The sequence below is a fragment of the Rhinatrema bivittatum genome, chromosome 5 (genome assembly GCF_901001135.1).
Source record: "Rhinatrema bivittatum chromosome 5, aRhiBiv1.1, whole genome shotgun sequence".
NCBI classification, from domain to species: domain Eukaryota; kingdom Metazoa; phylum Chordata; class Amphibia; order Gymnophiona; family Rhinatrematidae; genus Rhinatrema; species Rhinatrema bivittatum.
This window is the reverse complement of record NC_042619.1, coordinates 310,838,681-310,860,210: the sequence shown is the minus strand read 5'-3', so window position 1 is coordinate 310,860,210 and position 21,530 is coordinate 310,838,681. Positions and strand designations below refer to the sequence as shown.

Genomic DNA, 21,530 nt, shown 5'->3' with positions numbered 1-21,530 from the left:
CCAGTCTGTAAAATTCCCATAGTGGACTGCAGTGTAAAAACAGAATCATGCCATAAAAACAAACACATAGTCAAGATGAGAAAGTCAGCATCTCTACAGGAAGAACATGTTTAGGTAAGGTGTATGGCTGGGCAGCTTCAGTGGCTCAATGGGTCTGATCACACTGATACTCTTTCAGACTACAAAACTGGCCAAAAGGTAGTGTAAAAGTGGGCCTCAGAAGGGATACATACGTTGCTCCTGAGGAAAAGTGCATGGAATGTCTACGTCTACTGGTCACAGCATTCCTGATTTCTGTGATCAGTGCTTCTAGTTTTGTTTCCTGTGTCCTCACAGCAAAATCCAAACCCTACATGTTTTGTCTCCAAATAGGTGGAAATCCATAGCAGCTACATTCCATTTTCCAATGGGCACTGAGCTGCGAGAACTAACTCCATGAACTGTTCAGTGACAGCTCAGTTCATGGCTTTAGCTCCCAAGGTCAGGACCAGTTGACATCTAACTGAAAGGACTGAGAAGCAAGAACCCCACCATCACTTCTGAGAGAAAAGCAATGGCACTGAAGACTGATGAATCCTCTCATTTCTGCCTAGTTGAGAAGACAGACAGCACTGTGCATAGAGAGCAAAGGAAACTGAGCACTACAGAGAGCACTGTGCATAGAGAGCAAAGGAAACTGAGCACTACAGAGAGCACTGTGCATAGAGAGCAAAGGAAACTGAGCACTACAGAGAGCACTGTTCATAGATAGCAAAGGAAATGAGCACTACAGGGAGCACTGTGCATAGATAGCAAAGGAAATGAGCACTACAGAGAGCACTGTGCATAGATAGCAAAGGAAATGAGCACTACAGAGAGCACTGGTCATAGATAGCAAAGGAAATGAGCACTACAGGGAGCACTGTGCATAGAGAGCAAAGAAAAGAGCACTACAGAGAGCACTGTTCATAGAGAGCAAAGGAAACTGAGCACTACAGAGAGCACTGTTCATAGATAGCAAAGGAAATGAGCACTACAGGGAGCACTGTGCATAGAGAGCAAAGGAAATGAGCACTACAGGGAGCACTGTGCATAGAGAGCAAAGGAAACTGAGCACTACAGAGAGCACTGTTCATAGACAGCAAAGGAAATGAGCACTACAGGGAGCACTGTGCATAGAGAGCAAAGGAAACTGAGCACTACAGAGAGCACTGTTCATAGATAGCAAAGGAAATGAGCACTACAGGGAGCACTGTGCATAGATAGCAAAGGAAATGAGCACTACAGGGAGCACTGTGCATAGATAGCAAAGGAAATGAGCACTACAGGGAGCACTGGTCATAGATAGCAAAGGAAATGAGCACTACAGGGAGCACTGTGCATAGAGAGCAAAGGAAATGAGCACTACAGAGAGCACTGTGCATAGATAGCAAAGGAAATGAGCACTACAGGGAGCACTGTGCATAGATAGCAAAGGAAATGAGCACTACAGGGAGCACTGTGCATAGAGAGCAAAGGAAATGAGCACTACAGGGAGCACTGTGCATAGAGAGCAAAGAAAAGAGCACTACAGGGAGCACTGTGCATAGAGAGCAAAGGAAATGAGCACTACAGGGAGCACTGTGCATGGATAGCAAAGGAAATGAGCACTACAGGGAGCACTGTGCATGGATAGCAAAGGAAATGAGCACTACAGGGAGCACTGTGCATGGATAGCAAAGGAAATGAGCACTACAGGGAGCACTGTGCATGGATAGCAAAGGAAATGAGCACTACAGAGAGCACTGTGCATGGATAGCAAAGGAATTGAGGACAGAGAACTTAGATTGTACTTAGCCTGATGCTAACATTGAAAAACCTGTCAGTTTCCTCTTTCCCCAGAAGTTCTAAGCATCAGATCATGAGCGAGAAGCACCTGAAGATTACAGGGGCCCAAGAATGCCAGAAGTTGGGGGGCAGGGGGAAGGTCCTCCTACTTAAGCAGTAAAGTTGGAATCGGTATGTTTTCTTAGGCATGGTCTGTTTATAAAATGGCAGAGTGAAAGGCCTTCTGCTAAATCGGAAGAACATTCCCATTGTCTGCAGAACCTTGGCGTGGTCTTTGAAATCACAAATAGATGGGGGCAGGGGCAGGGGAGAATTTACTGGAAGAGATGAAGGCATTTGAGCTGCAGAACACTGACTTCTTTCATTATGAGCCCTAGGAACAAAGGAGGCTCTACTCAGATGCTTGAAAGTAACAAAATGATTCTGTTTTCGCAATAGACTAGTTAATATGCTCAAGGTCCAGAAAGTGACTGAAAACTTCTCTGGCCTTGTGTGAGGATGTATCCATGAGACGGCACCATAGACTAAATAATTCTGAGATAGACACTCTTTTCCCCATTCTCCTTCATCCCCCCTCTCCTCCTCCTGTATATATCTGTATGTTTCGGGGGGTGGGGTTTCTGTGTGGAGCTGGTGGGTGTGGTCAGCGAGTGAGGGTGCACAGTAGGTCCCCCATGTACTTTCTACTTGTCCCCCTCCCCCCACACCTCGTCTTCCTGTTGCTGCTAGGTCTGGGAAAGCCCACCAGCTTTCTGATTCTGCTGGATCTGGCCCCATGCTGGGTGAGGTTTTCTGCAGCAGTTTCAGAGGCGAGCCAGCCTGTCAGGTCCAGATGAGATGTGCCACAATGCTTACCTTGGTTGTAAGTGGCGTGTGGTGGCATGGAGTGCTGATGGGTGGGGTTTGTGTGTGTGGTGTATGTATGTTTTTGGAAGTGTCACTATGGTGTATGTGCAGATAGACATGGTGAAGGCAGGGTGGGGATGTACGTGTGTGAATATCTGTTATCAGTGGGTGCGTCCACAGTTTTTTTTTGCCTGTACACTACATTTTGTCTCCCTTCTCCAGCTCTACTTATGACTATCCATTTTCTCAACTTTCTCACAGCTTCCTCTCTACACCTTGTCATTTTTCTCCCATGTTCTTCTTCTCTTCCACTTCTCCCACCCTCAGTCTCCTCCCTTTATCTCCTCTGCAGGTGTGTTAGGAGTTTCTTGGGGGGGGGGGAGTAGGTAGGTTGCGGGTCCTGACTGGATACATGGTCTTGCGGGTGACTGGAGTTGCCCTGTGAGTTTGTGTGGGAATGGGGTTGGTGGTTGTATGTTTGAGGGATTGTGTGCCTGGGGGTGTGAGGAAATGGTTCAATGCTATGCATGTATGGGTGAGAGGCCAGTGTGGGTGGAATCACTGGAAATGACTGCGTGTGTGGTGGTGCAAATGATATGATGGACTGAATTAGTGGGCAGGAGGGGAGAGATAAATGTTGCGACTGGCATTGTGGTGGTGTGAGTGGCTGTGGGATGTTGTCAATGGAAATGTGTATGAAAATATGGTTGTGTGGTGGTGGAAGTCGAGATGGGGTGTGTGGTTGTGTGAAGAGATATGCTGAGGGCAAGTGCTGAGTTTGTGGCTGATAGGTAGGTGTTGATGCATGGGTGGGTGATATGTGGGAGGGTGTCATGTGAGTGGATTTGCAGAGCACGACTGTCGTAACATGGTTTTTAATGGTGTGACATGCTGTGGGGGTTGGTGGGCAGGAGTGTGTGTATGAATATACATTTTTATGGTGTAGACCAGTGGTTCCAACCTTTTTTTGTCTGGGACACACCTGACAGATGGTTCTCACACGCGTGACACACTGAGCATGTGACCATCACGAGGCTAAATGTAAACATGCACTCTGCATCCACAGGAATCCCCTCAACCCCCAGCAATGAGTGCAGAGCAGATCTAGGACATTACCCTGGGCCTGTACAACTCTCCATACAAAAATGATATTCTGGTTCTGATGACATCCTAGTAAAAGCAAAAGAAACTCCCTTTACTGGCAGGCACAATACCCCTCCTTATGAAAAGACACTAATTTACCACTAATGCATATCCCCATTGAGAAAACACAACAAATAGATTGATACAAATGCCTACATGCTCGTAAAATACCTCACCTCGGTCACACACCCAGAACTGACCTTCACCAAGTACAGAAAAACCACAAATTATAAATATTGAGACAGAAACTGGAATGGAAAACCAAAAAAGCCACTCTGCATGCAGTGCGAACCTGGAGAAATGGAAAGAGAAATATAGCACATAACAGACTCTCAGGATTTGCAATAATGCACACAAACTAACCTGCAAAAATTTACACCTGTATTATGGAACACACTCAAACAGTAACAACCCTATCTAAGAAATACAACTATTAAACCAGGCCCTAAACATATTAGGAAAACAGAATAAGCCAAGCTGATACAGAGCTCCATATAGAAATGATTGTAAAGCTATACTAAAAGTGTTACAAAACAGATGCTGAACAGACTAATACCCAACAATTAAAAACTCACAAATATTATTAAAAATTGTCCAAATATCAATAAAATATTTCAAAACAGCAGACACATCACATAATGCCCAATAATTAAAATGGCAGTCAATCAAGAAAAATGAACTTAAAAAGCTGCCTTTACTTACCCTCTCCGGCAACTCTCCTACTCCTTTCACTGGTAGGCCAAAAGCAAACACCAGAAGCAGCAAGGGCTGCTGAAGCTCTGTCCTCACAGTCCTCTTCCTTAGGGCCCACAACCAGTCACTCACACAGACACACCCCCAATTGGACCCCACGACCAGTCTCTCTCACACAGAAACACATCACCTCCCTAACCAGTTTCTCTCTCACACATACACACACACAACCAGTCACCTCCCTGACCAGTCTCTCACACACATACTAGTCATCTTCCTGACCAGTCTCTCTCTCAATCACAAAAATACTCTCGCTCCCATTCTATCACAAACAAGCTCTCACCCAGGCACCAATTCATACCCACACACAAGCTCTCACCTACCCAGGCACCCATTCACACTCACACAAACACCCAGGCTCCCATTCACACCCACACAAAACACCAACACCCAGGCTCCCATTCTCACATGCATGCACCGGGCCTGATCACCAAACCCTTCGCTGCATGGATTGGCTCCAGTCCTGCTGCAGCTTTATTCCAGCAGGCCTTCTTTTTCGCCGCCACGAGGATGAGCTCCTGTGGCGGCGTTGGGTTTCCTCTTTGCCGCCGTGGAGATGAGCTCCCATGGCAGCCTTGCTTCGGCGGGGGCTTCTTCGCTGCCACTGGACTGGGATACTGCCATTCCTCTCAGCTCCCCTCAAACCACCCCACCCCCGGGCTATGGGGTGCCCCTGGCCCACCCACCACCTCCTTTCTTCCTACTCCCACTGGCAGAAAGAAGGGAGGAGGCTTCAGATTGGCCTGCAGGAGCAGGAAAAAGGGAGAAGGGAAGCACAACCAGGCCAGTGGGACACTGGGAGCCACAACACACCTGCTGGTACTTGACACACCAGTTGAGAATTGCTGGTGTAGACAATGTGTGGTGCAGTTAGGAGGTGAGCGGCTAGGGCAGAATATGTTGGTAAATATATGGGGAGTTTGTGAGTTGTGTAGGCTTACAGAGGAGGGGCCGAATTTTGCAACACGGTTTCCAGTGGTGTGCATGGAGGGGATGTGTGAGTGGGGTTGTTTGGAGGGGTCACGTGCATTGTGGGTGGGGTCAGTGGTGTGATTGTCACAGTGGTGTGTTTGGTTGTGCAGGATGGAGATGCAAAGTGCATTGTGGATGGTGAATGGCAGTATCTGTGGTATGAAGAAGGGGTGTGTGAATGTGTGATGGGGCAAGTTTGCAAGTGGCTTTCTGGTGGTGTGAGTAGGCCATGGATAGGCAACTCTGGTCCTGCCACAAACAGATCTGGTTTTTAAGACCTCCACAATGAATATGCATGAGATGTTTGCATACAGTGGAGGCAGGACATGCAGATAAACCTCATGCATATTCATTGTGGATATCCTGAAAACCAGACCTGTTTGTGGCACTCTAGCACCAAAACTGTTTGTGAGGGCACTGCATGTGGCTGTGAGCAGGAATGTCCAAGGATATGTTTTGGTAGTGTGTGGAAGAGGTGTATGTAGGGTGTTGGAGGTGTGAGGAGGTGAATGGGTTCAGGGTGCAGGCATCAGGGCACTCTTTTTTTCCATTGCACGCGCCACTTTGTCATTATCTCTACTTGTCTATTTCTTCATGCTGCATATTCTGCACTTGTCCCCTCACCCACTCCTTTTCCCACACTTTCTGGGGGCCCCGCAGCCAGTCGGGTTTTCCAGATCTCCCTAATGAATATACATGACAAAACGTTTGCATACACATCTAGTGTAAGCAAATAAATCTCATCCATGTTCATTAGAGAGATCTGGAAAACCTGACTGGCGGGGGAGGGGTCACAACCCAAGGATCAGCTTGAGCACCCTTATTCTACTGCCTTGACTAGGAGACCTACAGCTTGCACGAGGCTCTATTTTCACAGGTCTGTTTGCCACCTTCTTTGGTACTGGTGCCTGTTCTCCCTGCCAGCCAGGTCAATGACTTGCGAGGTGGTTGTTGCAAAGTCATTGGAGTAGCTATTTATCTCTAGGGCCTGCCCTTCCATAGTCTCTGCCAAGTTCATGTGGGCATTGGTGCATGTGCAGTCACACTGAAATGCTTAGGCAACTTGGTAGGGCACCAAATATCAGCCTCCTTCTGCTTGCTTCAGGGTCATGTGCCAGCAAACTTTCAACAGCGCACCACCATAGCTTTCTGCCCATGGGCACCAAAATCTTAAATCCAGCCCTGCTACAGCCTCTAATGAGGCTGGTGTTGGTTACTCACCCTGTTGAATCTGACTGTGGCCACAAGGTGGAAGGTGCAACGTGCAAAGACAATATGCTTTGTCTGCAAAGTACTTTACAAACATACACATGCTCCCGCCAAACACTCAGGCAGAGGTGCGTGCACACCCACACAGTTACTGACCAGATAACTTTAGCAACACCAGGAACTGTTTGTTAATATGCTCTGTCTACAAAGCCCTATCTCTCACGCTCCCACACACAAGGACAGGCAGGCATAGGCACACATACATAGGCGCACGCAAGTACTCATGCAAGCATGCAGGAGCGCAATCGAGCTCACGCAAGCAAGCACACACACACAGGAAGGCAGCAGGCTAAAATTCCCCCACCTACCACACACACAGACTGTTACAGAACAGACTACCTGGGCAACACGGGGCACTTTTCACTAGTAAACTGGCAAATTCCTACAATACAGAACGGACTAGTTATTCTACAAGACCATCTCTTTATGATATCCGAATAAGGACCCTTGAACACAGAACCACAAATTCAGAAATGTACCATTTACAGTGGGAACACAATGTCTTCTAGTCCTTAAGCTGCCATTTTGTTTTCAAACTGCGAGCTGGCTAGATGAAAAAGGGGAAGCGGGTACGCAGGACTTTAGGCCCTTTTGGCTGTAAATGGGATACATTGCAAATGTCATCCCAAAAGCATGCATGCCAAGACAAGAGTTGTTTCAACCACCCCTCCGTATCAAACGTCAGTGTGCACCTATCAGGCTTTCAAACTGCTTCTGTGAGGCTGGTCTGCCTTCCTAGGAAAATCTATTCATTGTATTGCTTGAAAATTCGTTTCCTGCCGCTTCTGCTCTAGGACAATGGATTGGGAAGCTCACTGTGCTTCTCTCTTCTGCCATTTCTGTCTTTTTTTTAAATTATAAATTTGAAATTATAGCCTTGTGTGTCAAAAATAAGATATCTGTTCACAAAAATGACATAAAATTACCATAAGTAATACTTATTAATAAAGAATACATTATATTAAACAAAGAAAGGGAAAAGCAAGGCCATAAATAAATTAGGAAGCATATCAATCTAATATTTATCTGACAGAACAAAATAGCAAGTAAGGTGCCACATAATAAGAAGAATATAGGAGACAACTTATCAAGTCCAATATCAATGAGTCTTCAGAAGACTAAATATAGAACTTAACTGACATGGCTTTTTTCAAGAAGGAAGTCGCTTGATCTAGGCCATAAAAAATTGTTCCCGAGTGCAGCCTAGCACAAAAGTAACCCCCAACTCAAGAACACCTTATCTGACTTGTGAAAAAACAAACCCAGCTCTCCTCCTGGCCTAGTGGGCTGATCAAGGAATCTGCCAAGTTTAAAGGCACAAACAGAAGCATCCCTTCGTGGGAACAACCACCAAATGACAGCATTGTGATCGGATTCCATCACAAAGGAGTCTCAGAAAGTGGCAGAATCTGAGAGAATGCCACGTGCTATCACATCAAAGCTAAATGCTTTCAAAAAGGAATCCACTTTGAAAAATGTGCATCTGTATCAGGAGTCCATTGTTTTTCTTTTCAGGTAACTTGATTGGTGGGAGAGATTCCTTAAGTGTTTGTAACAAAGCCACCACTTATTTTTTTTTTAAAGTTTCATTGATGCAATTTTTACACTTTCAGGAAAGTTAATTCTGAGACTTATTTTTCCTTTTGCCACCATTTTCTAGACATTCAATTTTCCTTCTCGAACACTGTAACAACAAAGGAATCTGCTTGTAAATTAAAGTACTTGGGTCTGCAAAGTGTCCAACCCTTCTCTCCTTCTTTACCACCACCCGTAAACTCCTCGATGGTAGTCTCTGCCATTTCAAACTTGCTAGGAATAGCAGTATCCAGTTGTACCATAATCTACCACAAAGATTTGGAAGGCAAGGACTGTGGTTGGATCTGGTAATCACCTCTCCTGTGGGGAACCGGTGATACCGTCTCACTCTCATGGCCTCCTCTGCTTTCTGTGCCCCATTCTGACACAAACTCAGAATGGGGCTGGGCAATGCTTCACTGAAGCAGCAGACAAATCCAGCTCCCAGGAAATGTGCTTTCAAACTTCATGGATTGCTATGGGCTGGGCGTCCGCCTGCCAGCGGTGATGTTTTCAAACTGCGATTACTACAATGCAGCAGCACAGCGTCCCAGTAATCAAGAAACTGTCCATGGGTCTGATGACAGAGCTCTCAGAGGTACGTTTTAGATTGAAACAAGTAGAGAAAGCATGCAGAGGCTTGGCTTTTCCAATGCTTTCCAACAGATTTGTAGAAGAGGTTTGTTTGGGTGGGTGATGGTGTCTTATGAATTTATGTACATTTTTTAATGTAAACTGCTCAGATCTTTATATGGGTAGTATATTAAATCTGAATAAACAAACAGGGGAGAGTGTATTTTTGGGGGTATTGCTGTGTGTGTAGAAAGCTGATGTGGTTAGGAGGGGAGTGTGGAAAAGGCATTGTGTGTTGGATTGTAAGTATGGGGGTATGCATTTGGGTGGATAGGGGTGTAGAAGAGATGCAGGATGCCTGCTCTTTTGGTGAGTATAACTGTATGTATCCATGCATGTGGGGGTTGCATGAACTGAGAATTATGGGAAGTGGCTTGGGATGTGCCTTTTGGTACCACTGTGTCAGTTATTTTCCTTCTCTGTAGGGGAGAAGGTGTGTAAGTTTGGATGTGGTGTCTGAGGGAAAAGGTGCCATCCTTTGCTAGCTGCTTCATTTATTTTTCCCTGTCTGCCTGTATTGCTCTGGGCCAAAGTACTGTAAAGGCGAGTTGGGCTTTTGGAACGATCAACATTTTGCAGCTTTCAACAGTTTTCCATATAAAAAGCTATGAGGCTTGGTTCTCTGAAAATACTGACCTAGTGTTTCTGGTATGCTAACTCATCCAAGATATTACATTTTCTTCCTGCGTGCCAAATTTGATGAATTTCTCTCTTTTTTGGGTAGTTATGGAGCCTACAGCAGATATTAATTCCATTTATAAATAAATAAATAAAATAAAATAAATTTAGATAATTCTTTCCAACATTTTGTACTTTAGAAGGCTTAACAAAAAGAGCAGTCTAAGAATCTAGCCTAGGGATATGCAACCTTTTGGGCCCAAAGGTTTCATTGGGAGACCCACTCTTGGGGCGAGGGGGGGGGGGTCAGCTTTTGAGGAGTCCCCTGAGTTACAGACAGAGGAGGGAGAAGGGAGTTTTCCAAACACCTGAGGGGCTCACAGGCCATGGATCTCACTTCTAAGTAGAGTGCCATAGGCCAGACTGTTTGCCCACCACTGAGCCAGTCTGTAGGCATTCTCTCAGCCATGTTCCATCTGGTCTCGGACATCCATTTCTGAAAGGATTATCCTCAGCTTTGCTTTCTATTATTGCTTCTCAGGCATTAACGGGGACGTATGAGTTTGTGACAGACTGCACCTGGAGATAGAAGACAACTTGCCTCTGTTGCTCAGACATTTGTACCTCTATACCAAATCCTTTCCAAAATCCCCCTCTCATTTCCATTTAAACTTGTAACTAAGAACATGAAAAAGCTTACGTCTGACAGATGTTGAGCCTAAGTCTATAACCCTGAAAGGGAGTCTAAAAAAAATTTTAAATTGAAAAAGTACAGCAAAGTTAATGTTCAAAGGGGTTTGTCTGTCCAAGTTCCGGACTTAGCCAGACAAACCCCGATTTTTTAATTTATTGCCCTGCTGAAGTTTTAGCTGAAACCTACCTGGATAAGAGGCAGAGTTGGGGCGTTCCAAGGCCAGGCTGCTAAATTTAGCCTGATAAGTCTGGTCCTGGGGGAGAACAGAACTGAAGTTAGCCAGGTAGGTTACTTTAAAGCTACCTGGCTACAATCCTTGGGACTGAATATCTTTACTAAAGTGACCAGAGTAATTTTTCCTGGCTAACTTGCCACACCCATGAATATGGACCTCAGCATTCCCAGGGAGAGAGGCTGCAATGGTCTTTGAAAACTCAGTGCTCCCATCCCCATCCACCGGGAGACACCTCAGAGTGACACGTATGAACTCCATTCCCCTTTAAAGCTAAACACTACCTCTGCGGCACCCCCATTCTCATCCACCAGGAAACGCCAGAGTGCAACATCCTTACATACTCACTTGAGAGCTGAGCACTATCTGCTCGGCTCCCATTCCCATCCACCAGGACACACGAACTCTCCTCCCTGGGAGCTGAGCATTAGCTCCACGGCTCTCAGCCCTGGTCGGCCTAAGAATTAAGAAACCCAAGATCACATGACACACTTTCCTGGAGGAGCATAACAGACAAACAAGGCATTGGTCATTAATTTATAATTATTACTATAATGAATTTACAAAAAAATACAGGCAACCGCATTAAGGTACTGTACATTCAGTCAAAAGCAAATTTTTTTCCTTTGTTCAGATATAACTCACTGTTTTACAGACAGTGTTTCAAATAACATGGAGAAGCCAAAATATACACGTGTATCACCGCCCCTTCCTCCAAAGCAGCTCCAATTCTCTCCTGCATGCCAGCATTTAAAGAGCTCTCAGGCTTTCCACTCCAATTCTGGCCACAAAGGATCCTCAGATCTGTTAGAATCCTATTTTAAGGCCATCACCAGGCTACAATGTCCCAACATGGAACCAAGTACCCCATACTGATGACCTCGCTGTTTGCTCCGAGCAGGAAGAGCGATGCAGTCATCAGCTGTCTAACACACTGTAGCATGAGAAGTCAGCTGGAAACGAGTCTCTCTCACCTGGCCATACTTTTTAAAAGCTCTTTAAAAATGGGAAAGGAAAAGAAATGTTTTAACCCTTGTCAATCCAGGGCCAAAGCATAACTTCCAGGTATAAGCTAGAGACACTGAAGCCTGGGAAGTACTTCTGTTTGGGGATGAGGGAAAATGATCTGTGTGAGGGGGGGGGTCACTGCTCCAGGTCACTTTAAAACAGATGATCCTGTCCCCTCCTCATCTATTTTTCTGAATAAGGTTTTTACCATTTGATTCTCTTCAACAAGCTATCATGCTCAGCCTCGTAACTGTCTTTCTTGCTTTCTCCCAAGTCCTTTCCATTAACCTAGGGATTTTCAAACCAGTCCTAAAGTGCCCCTTAGCCAGTCTGGGATTCAGGGCTGTCCACAGTGAATATGCAAGAGATAGATTTTCATACCATGGAGGCAGTGCATGCAAATCTATCTTGTGCATATTCATCGTTGACAGCCCCGAATACCAGCCTGGCTAAAGGGCACATAAAGACTGGTTTGAAAATCCCTGTATTAGGATAAGCTCTGCAGTACCCATCTGAAAATGAAAAGAGTAGGGAGCAGCTCTCTTGGAGATATTTTGGCTGGACAGAAAGTATCAGTGTAAGAGCTGAGATCCAGCTCCACCTACAAGGAGCTGCTGGCATTATTTCAGCTGCTATACCAGCCCTGGAGCATGCAAAGCAAGAAAAGAAGCCAGGATTCCTGCTGCAGACCAGATATCTAATACACAATCCAGGATTATAAATGTTAGATTAAAAAAAAAAACACGAGCCTCACTGCTTAGCCTCAGGCTCTAACCATAATACCCTGGATCTGGAGTTGGAATTTAAAATACCTCAATCAGTCTATTGCCTGTGCCCTGGCTTTATGTGCTGTGCCAATAAGGCCCAGAAATGAGCCCTCATGTCCTACCCTAACATTCACTGCAACATCTGGTGCATGGACAGGGATTGCCTGTGACCGACACCTCCTTCAAGCCAGAAAACTCCATGCTGAAGTAGTAATCAAGACCTGTGACAACTTTTAGTGAACTTTTAATGGGCTCTGGTTAACTGGGGGCAAGTCCAACCACAGTCATGCTTTGCTATTTCCCAAACTACATCCTTCCAAGGTTAAAGCAGACAATCAAGCCACACTGCAGGGGGACAGTTGGTGAGAGAGAGAGAGAGAGAGAGAGAATGAGCCAGGGACAGTATGCAGACAGGAAGAAAGGGTAAGTGATGGCAGTGTTTCAATCAACAAACCACAGACAACCTAGTCAATTACCCCAGATTAATGTTTTGTGAGACCTTCTGAGCTCTCTCTCTGGATATAACAATGAGAAACTTGAAAGGGGCGGGGGAGAATAAGAATACACAGCCTAAAGGGTTTTGGCCAATCTAAATTCCCATAGGACTAGAAGGTAAAAACCCTTCATGCTGCTACTGGCCAGCAGTGGATCACATGATCAGTGAGATAACAGCTGCCAAGCAGAATAAATAAAATACAGGGACACAAGTGGTAAACCAAATAAGTCCCACCATCCTTTTCCAGAGTATTACTTGGGGATGTAGCCAATATTATGCAGTAGGTCAGTTACTTTTCATTTCATTGGTGTAACTTCAGACTCATACCCTCTGCTTCTACTCCTCTTCATGGTCAGGTGGCGTGGGACACTGATGGCTCCCCATCACCCTACCTCTTGGAAAGGATACACTATGTGCAGTGCCTTGCCCTTGGCAACTTAACCTCAGCTCTCCCTCTCTCAGAAATCCCCTAGAGAATCCATGGACTTTGCTCTTGTTTCGAGACCCTGAAGTCTGGCACTGCTGGTGAATTCCACCTGCTCCTCCCTTACATTGAGAGCATCAGATGGCTCCAATACCCACTTGGGGATGTTAAGCATGCAGGAGAAAAGATGGGGATTTTAAACGCAAAAGGCAGCACCCCAGTAGAGGAAAGGATAGGTGCATGGGGCCCCAGGCCCTGCCACAGGAGGCTCTAGCTGCAGAAGCAGTTCTGGATTGCAGAAGGTTACATAAGAGAAGGACCATGCCCTGCAGGAGGATCCCAGACAAGAGGCTTTAAATAGTTTGCTTTCTTTTCCTAAAATGTCTTCCTGTGGATGGCACGAGCTCCATCCTCTTCGTATTCTTTCTTCGACACCCACATCTTCTTAAAAGTGTCTAGTGAGGCCAAAATGGAGCCACTGAAGGGAAGAGAGGACAAGGGATTAAGAGAGAAGCACCAAGGGTAGAACAGTGACAGGAGATAAAGGGGTTTCTCAGCAGGACTTTGGGTTGGAGGAGGGGATTGACAGAGGACAAGAAATTAGCACAGCAGAAACAGAGGGGTTACATAACAGGACTCTGTGAGAGGGGAAAGGCGGCAGAGACAGAAGATAAAGAGTTAATACATCAGGTTGACAGGGGCTAGCTCCATGGCAGCCTGTTCTTCCCGGAGCGTGGGAGCTCTGCACTGTACAGCATGCTACGGTCTCAGTCTTACCCTATCCACGTAGAGTACAGTCTCTCTTGTGGGGCAGAAATCTGTAAAGAATGACAAATCAACATCAAGAAAGTGAGCACTGGATAAAAAGGGTTCTCTTTCATACACTCGACGAAAGGGGCCACAGAACTGTTCATTAGTAAAAGAAAGCGAGCAAGAGCCTGTGTGTCCATATCCCGAGTACATAGACTGGATCATGCTGCCTATATGGAAGTTTCAGCTTTTTACATTAGGACTCTGGTAACCTCCACAAGAGACCTTTCTACACAAATGAAAAGAGTCCATTGCAAGGTAATACAGAAGCCCAACTGGCCACTGCCTTCATCAGGACTGACAAGCAAGAATTTCCTAAAATACTTTCTTCCAGTAATTAAAGCCTAGGATTCTCTGAACCTGGTATTCTGTGCCAAGCAGCACCTACTGCAGGGCCTGAGTGCACCCCAAGCTCTCTCCAGGGTGGGCCCCCTGAATGCTCAAACAAAGATGGGTGTCCACATCTAGAGGGCAGTTGCACCTTTTCAGTAACTACAGCTGCTGATTATACAGCACTGCCAGTGGACAGAGTATGCGAACGGCTAAATCATACAGCTACAAAGTACTTCCCCACTTACAGGCTCAGCTCAAGGACCACGATATTCAGAATCCGATTTCAGTGCTAAAATCACCTGGGGACAGGTCTAGCTCAAAAATTAAGGGCCCATCAGCTTCCAAGGACCCTCCAGCTTCTCCTGCAGTAAATGCTGTTTCTTCTCATTAACAGACAGAATTCAGGGGGGGGTTGACATTCATACCTTAATCTTGACATCTTTTGGAGCCAATTTCTTCACTTCATTAAGTAAGCGGTCACCAAAACCTTAAACACAGAGGAAACATTTATCATAAACTCTAGGGCAAGATGTCAGATAGCTCTCAAAGGGCCCCATCTGATCTTTAGTGGCCACCTCCCAGATGGGGGTTTCAGAACATATACCTGCTGACAAAATCTGCATCCAACAGGCCATTCAGAAAATGGAGTCCTCAACATTTTTAGGGACAGGTAAGCATCTTCTTGCTCTCTATCAGAATGACATCCATAAGACTATGGAAGGATATTTATAGATAAATGATATCCTCATAACTCCACGGCATAAACATGCATCTGCATGCTAAAACTTCATAAAACCTGTCACATGGCAGCTGAACTCTCTGCAACCCATCCTTGCAAGGTACCTTTGAACAGTGTGGATCCACCTGAGAGCACAATGTTAGAGAACAGGGTCCGCCGTAGGTCCATGTCAGACTTCTGGATAGCGAACACCAGCACCTCATGGATCCCTTCACTCTCGTCTCCTATGAGGTCTGGTCGGAAGAGCAGTTCAGGGGCTCGGAAACGGGCTGGACCAACCTGTCACACAGACCAGATGCTGTGAGCTGCTGGAGGGTTTCCCTCTGCCCTTGGCCCCATTCCCTCCCACCCAATTTCAGGAAGAGGAATACTCCCTTACTCCTTGCTCTAGAGAGAAGAAAAGCAATCTGAGCATACACCTTCTATAAATTGCTCAAAGCTCCCTCGCACACACACACACACCACTGCTTCCTCATGACCACACACTCTGCTGAACAATATAAGTCTCAATTAAACTGTGCTCCAAAAGGCCAGGACTAAAAGCGACACATCAGCATGAATTAACACACACTTAGTAAATGGAGAGAGAGAGAGAGGGGGGACATACACATACAAAGACAAAAGTGAGCAGAAAAGAGAGCAAGAAAGAAAGTGCTGCAGAGAATGAGGAAAGTGAAAGCAAGAGAGGCAGCTATAAAAGCCCCCCAAACTCCAAAACTGAAGAGCAAAAAGAAGCAGAATAGAGAGACAAGAGTACTCTGCCTCCTTAGCACTCACATCTAACGTGCTTCCGTCCGGTAGTGTATACTGGACTTTCTCTGTTTCCAGGGTCTCATCCTTCTGAGGGTTTATGGACAGGTAGCAAGCTCTCTGTAGCAGGAAAAAAGGAAAGCTATGGGTACTGAGCAGCATTACCACAAAAACATATAGACAAAGACCAAATGGGACATCCAGTCTGCCCAGCAAGTTTCTTATGGAGGTAACTGCCATTCCATGCAAGTTACCCACAAGTCTTATGTTAAGGGGAGTAATATTTACAATCAAAACCAAGCAACTGTCCGAATTACTGCTAGCAATAATTACCTTCAGAGAATGATACTTGAACGCGCTTTGCGTTTGACTTGGCCGTAGAAGCAGTCCTGGGCTTTTTCCTTAATGTCTGCATATCAGTACCCCAGACCGTTAAAATTGGGGCCCAGCACTGGCTGTTATCTGAATTCTATTCCCCTTTTTGTCTTTTGCACCATGATGGGTGGCATCATTCTCATCTGTGTATTCCTTATTAAATAACTGTACAGCCCTTCACAGGGAGGACCACTTTCAATATGACTAGTACCAATAACCATCACTCTGTCCTTTGCAGCCAATGACCTCTCCCCCCTTTGTCACCTTGTGTTTTCCAGCCCTGGAGGTTGGTAAGACATCCTCACCACTGTTACTCTGCAATCTCCAGCACTGACACCTGTGAGACAGCGTCATCATCATCACCACCACGTCACCTTGCCCACTTCACCCTGGTGCCCAGTGTGGAATTGCACAAGCAGCATCATGCTGGCAAAACATAACTTCTAGATGTGTAAGTGCCTTTAGTGGGTCAGGAATCAATACAGGGCAGGTCTGTCCAGAAGGATGCACAATAAAGCCAATGGGCCCAAGCAAAATCAACAGGAGCCCATGCCCATTTCTGATTCCCCAAGATCTGAAGCACCATTCCCACCATTTCAGACTTACCTCCTTTACCGTCTTCACCACTTCAAACTCCGCTGATGTGTGGAAATCATAGCCTTCCTTCCGCAGCAGCAGGCGCAGATAGCGGGACACATCTCGTCCGGCGACATCTACTCGCATGATGGAATGTGGCATGGCAAAGCCCTCGTAGATGGGGACTGCGTGCGTAACACCATCCCCTGCATCCAATACCACTCCTGTCGTGCGCCCCGTGGCATATCTGTACCAGAGAAAAACACATCTCAGTGACTCCAACTAGCTGCAAGATAAAGGAAAAGATGGAAATACCCACAGAAAGTAGATGAAACCTCAGAACTACGTTGCAAAAGGCATTCTGAATAAACCCTGAGAAGGAGCTAAAATTGTCCAATATTGCCTGCAAAATACAGATGTGTCTTCAACCAGAATCACCTCTGATATACAGCATGTGCCTGGACATTCCATTCCACCATATTCTATGTCATTATGTTTGAGAGCAATATCTGTTGAAACTGCAATTCAAAAACAGTGCAAATGAGGCCTAGCCTAGTGGCTCAGTGGCTGGAGCTGGAGATGCAGTGTTCACAGTTTCTGAGGGAAGAGAGGATGGAATTTCAGTCATCAATCAATGGAGGCATCCATGGCCAGACTCGACATCCATGTTAAATACACTCCAGAAAGGGCCATGCTTTGTGGCCCCTGGCTAAGGACTGTTGCTGCAATGACTGGGTAGAGTTGAGAGAGGAAAAATACTAAGATAGAAAATTCCAGGTGGTTGCAAATGAAGGCTCCTGGCTCATGGCCAATAGAGCTAGAAACCCAAAGGAGCAAGAGAAAACTCCTGGGCCAAACAAAAGGTAAGCCCCAGCTCAGAAATGTAATAAAGAAAGTCTGGCAGAGCACAATAAATTCTGGTGTCTCCAAGACTATGAGTAATTGTATATGTAAGTGTAAATTGTTATTCTATTTGTATTGTTACATACCTTGAGCTGGCTATAAATCTGTTAAATAAATAAAATAAATATGTCTAGGGGTAACACGATGATAGGGGCACAGAGAAGCATTTGCAATCTGAGCCATTCTCAGCAATAATTACAACAGCAGGTTACCCCTCCTGGAACATAGAAGCAATCTGGGCGGACTAGAGGCAGAATTTTAATTTAAAATACACAAATCTTGTAATTACGATAACAAATACCTACAGTACCTGAATGTAATCCACTTTGAAGCACTGAAAAAAGTGTGTAAAGTGGAATATAAATCTAAATAAATAAAAATAAAACAAACATCTAAACCTAGATGTGATGTGACAAATCCAAGCTCCTACAGACCCATATCTGCTAAATCAAGAGAGCAATCATTTTTGCAAAATTTTTTATAATAGATTAAAATATGTTCTCCCATCATTCGTTTCTCCATTACAAGTAGGATTTGTCCATAATAGGAGATCAGAAACTAACCACAATGTTGGAGGAAAGTGCAAGAGACTAGGTAGTAGATCCCTTAATTGCTTTGGATGCAGAGAAAGATTTTGATATTTTATGCATTTACTTAGGGTGCCAACCTCTTTTACTGGATTCAATGTCTGGGTTTCCAAGGGTTTATTATGGATTCGGAGTAAATCCTTTATTCTAATCGCTGTTGCTCAAGTGAATGTATATGGTTGACCATCTTCTGTCTTTCAGTCGAGTAGGGGAACCAGGCAAGGATGCCCTTTATTACCTCTTCTATTTCTCTTATCTTTAGAACCTCTTACTCGTAAGCTGCAAGAGAATAAAGATGTTCGATCTTCCCATGGGACACAAATCCCACGCCTTTAGAAATTGGGCAGATAAAGGCATTATACAATTAGGTCATGTGTATGAAGGAGGGATAATGTTGCCCTACGAGTCCCTCCAGGAGAAATTTCAACTCACTAGCCAGGATGTTCTGCCTTACATCCAATTACGACATTTCATATAAGCTGAGAAGGTAGATCTCGAGATAAATCAAGGCAAAACGCAATTAGAACATTGGTGCAAGCAGGCAGACTCAATGAAGAAAGCCATCTCCCAGGTGTATAATTATCTTAATAAAGATTCCAATAATTATCCAAACTATATGAAAGCATAGCAGAGGGATCTAGGGTCTGAACTATCGGCTGAACAATGGGACTCTATATTCTTTCATACAAAGAGGGGATCCTCTTACGCCTCCTTATCAGAAAATTGTTATAAAGTATTGCTTCGTTGGTACTATATGCCAGAACGACTGCAAAAGATTTATCCCAAACACGGGGACTGCTGTTGGAAGAAATGTGGGGAAAAAGGAACTTTTTTTCATCTATGGTAGGCATGCCCTCGGGTTACCCAATTTTGGGAAATTACCACTAAATATGCTTCAGAGACTCTTAAGACAGCTATTTCTGTTAATCCTGAATGCGCCCTTCTTAACTTACCACTAGATCTACCGCAAGATCAGGGGAGACTATGGAGTACTATATTGATTGCAGCCCGATGCGAACTGGCAACATTTTGGAAAACAGAGAACTTACCTACTCGAGTCTCATTACATGCAAGACTAGCAAACACATGGTCGCTACAGAGACTTACTGCCTTGAAAAACAACGAATACACCCAGTTTGAGAAGCTTTGGAAGCCATGGAAAGGCTGGGAGGAACAACACAGTCCTTGAAGAGACCACCACGACAGTCCCTTTTCAATTCAACAGTAAACACCTGCACTTATTCTATACCGCGTCACATCAGAAATTTCCTGAACGAGCACTTATTGGTTCGATATTTCAATGTTTATATGATTACTATGTATTCATTCATCATGCTTTAATGATGTTTTTGATACAGGAAATACACCATGCTGTTAAAATACGGGGAAGGGGAGGGGAGTTAATGGGGGAATCTTGATAACTGATAATTGTTAGAATTGTTAGATTTATTCAATACAAAGGATATGGATATTAACATGTTTGCTTATTAACATTGTTATATGTATTCTTACTCTAATAAAACTTTATAAACAAAACAAAAAAAAAGGTGTTCGAGCTATCCCTATAGAGAATATGGGTATAAAAGAAAATATATAGCTCAGTTTATGATGCATGCTGGAGAGGTTGTGGTGGCCCCTTTCAGAAGAAGGCCCAATCTATTATCCTCAATATTACTGCCTTCAAGGTATATCCTTCATGCACAGACTGACAACCTCCCAATTAAAACTGCCAAGTTGGTTTCACATATTTTCTTGGCTGCTAGGTGCAAAATTGCAGCTCTCTGGAAGAAGGTGGCAGTGCCCAATAATCTGTGTCTGCTGAAAGGTAAATGGAGTGTTTATCAAAGGAAGAAGCTAACTGAATATGGGAGCCCTCTGATAAGTGTGTTAAGAGGGGTTTGGGGGGGGTAGGGGAGGGATAGAAAACAATGATTCCCCACAATGTGCGATTGTGAGATGGTATAGTCTACTGTTTGCTGAGTATGTTTTTCTGTCGTTGTACTCTTGAAAAAAGTTCTTCAATAAAACATTAAAATACAAAAAGGAATGGTGGGAATAAACATTAAAATACAAAAAGGAATGGTGGGAATATTGTGTGTATAGAGATTGGAAGAGGAAGTAGATATCCCTACCCCTAAATATTTAATGGAATTTCCTGGAAATTCCTCCAATCCCTTTTCAGATCACCCTTCATATATCTAAAGCTTCTGATTTCTCTAAACTTGAGTTTAAACACTGAAAAAATGTCCAAACAGGGACAACATTTCTAAAGCCAGGAGCAAATAACTTTTAGCATCTGATAAAAGCAAATAATGTTTTAATCTATATAAGGCGTAATATACCATCTGTAGTAGATCTTATAAGCATTTTCAAAGTGGCTGATATAGAAGATTTAGCCACTCTCTTGCAAATGTTCTCCCACACCACTTTAAAAAAAAATATTGAAGATGGTGCTCTCTTAAAATCTCTTTTTGAAAAAACAGAAACCTATACATTTTTGAGATAATGCTCCTATAAAACACCCCCCTTTCCACAGAAAGATCTCTAAAGTAAAGGAAAACTGGTTCTTACCTGCTAATTTTCATCCCTGGAATACCACAGATCAGTCCAGATAAGTGAGTTTTGCATTCCTACCAGCAGATGGAGGCAGACGACAAAAACTTTTCAGGCACTACTACATAATCAAGAGTATCACCTGCAATTCCTCAGTATTGAATTGTACCCAAGCCAAGATAGAACAGTTCTCAAACTAACTCCAACCCCCCTCCAGGGCGAGCACAGAAACAATGGGTTGATCCCCCAGAACTGAGAGCCCTCAAATCCAGGATAAAACTGAAAGAACCAACCTATACACAATCAGTACATTCTGCAATATACACATACTGAATCAACAATGGTCTTTCAAAAACAAGGGGATGAGCTTCTGGACTGATCTGTGGTATTCCAGGTAAGAACCAATTTTCCTTTCCCGTTCATACCCCAGATCAGCCAGACAAATAGGATGTTCCCAAATTCCCCTACACTGAGCAGGAACCCGAAAGACCTGCTTGCAAAACTCTCCCCAAACATAGCCTCCTCTAGAGCCTGTACATCCAATCTGTAATGTTTGGTAAAAATGTGAAGCAAAGACCATGTCTCTGCCCTACAGATCTCCTGCGGCGATACCAACTGACACTCCACCCAGGAGGTAGCCTACACTCTCGTAGAGTGCACACACAAAC

The 21,530-nt window shown here is 44.6% G+C and overlaps 1 protein-coding gene and 1 long non-coding RNA gene across 2 annotated transcripts in view; one reads left to right on the top strand and one right to left on the bottom strand.

Moving 5' to 3' along the window:
• The first annotated feature begins 491 nt into the window (after positions 1-491).
• LOC115092901 lies at positions 492-19,734 on the top strand. Its single transcript, XR_003857109.1, has 3 exons — positions 492-1,977; positions 16,522-17,682; positions 18,572-19,734. It is a non-coding gene; the product is annotated as an uncharacterized LOC115092901 (long non-coding RNA).
• The window catches only part of ACTR1B (actin related protein 1B), a 58,222-nt gene continuing 47,756 nt past the window's right edge, over positions 11,065-21,530 (bottom strand). The window contains exons 6-11 of the mRNA XM_029604314.1: positions 16,850-17,066; positions 15,896-15,988; positions 15,223-15,397; positions 14,805-14,866; positions 14,014-14,054; positions 11,065-13,714 (exon numbers count right to left, since the gene is read on the bottom strand). Of these exons, the coding sequence (XP_029460174.1) occupies positions 13,612-13,714; positions 14,014-14,054; positions 14,805-14,866; positions 15,223-15,397; positions 15,896-15,988; positions 16,850-17,066 (691 nt within the window). The 3' untranslated portion in view covers positions 11,065-13,611. The remainder of the gene's footprint in view (positions 13,715-14,013; positions 14,055-14,804; positions 14,867-15,222; positions 15,398-15,895; positions 15,989-16,849; positions 17,067-21,530) is intronic.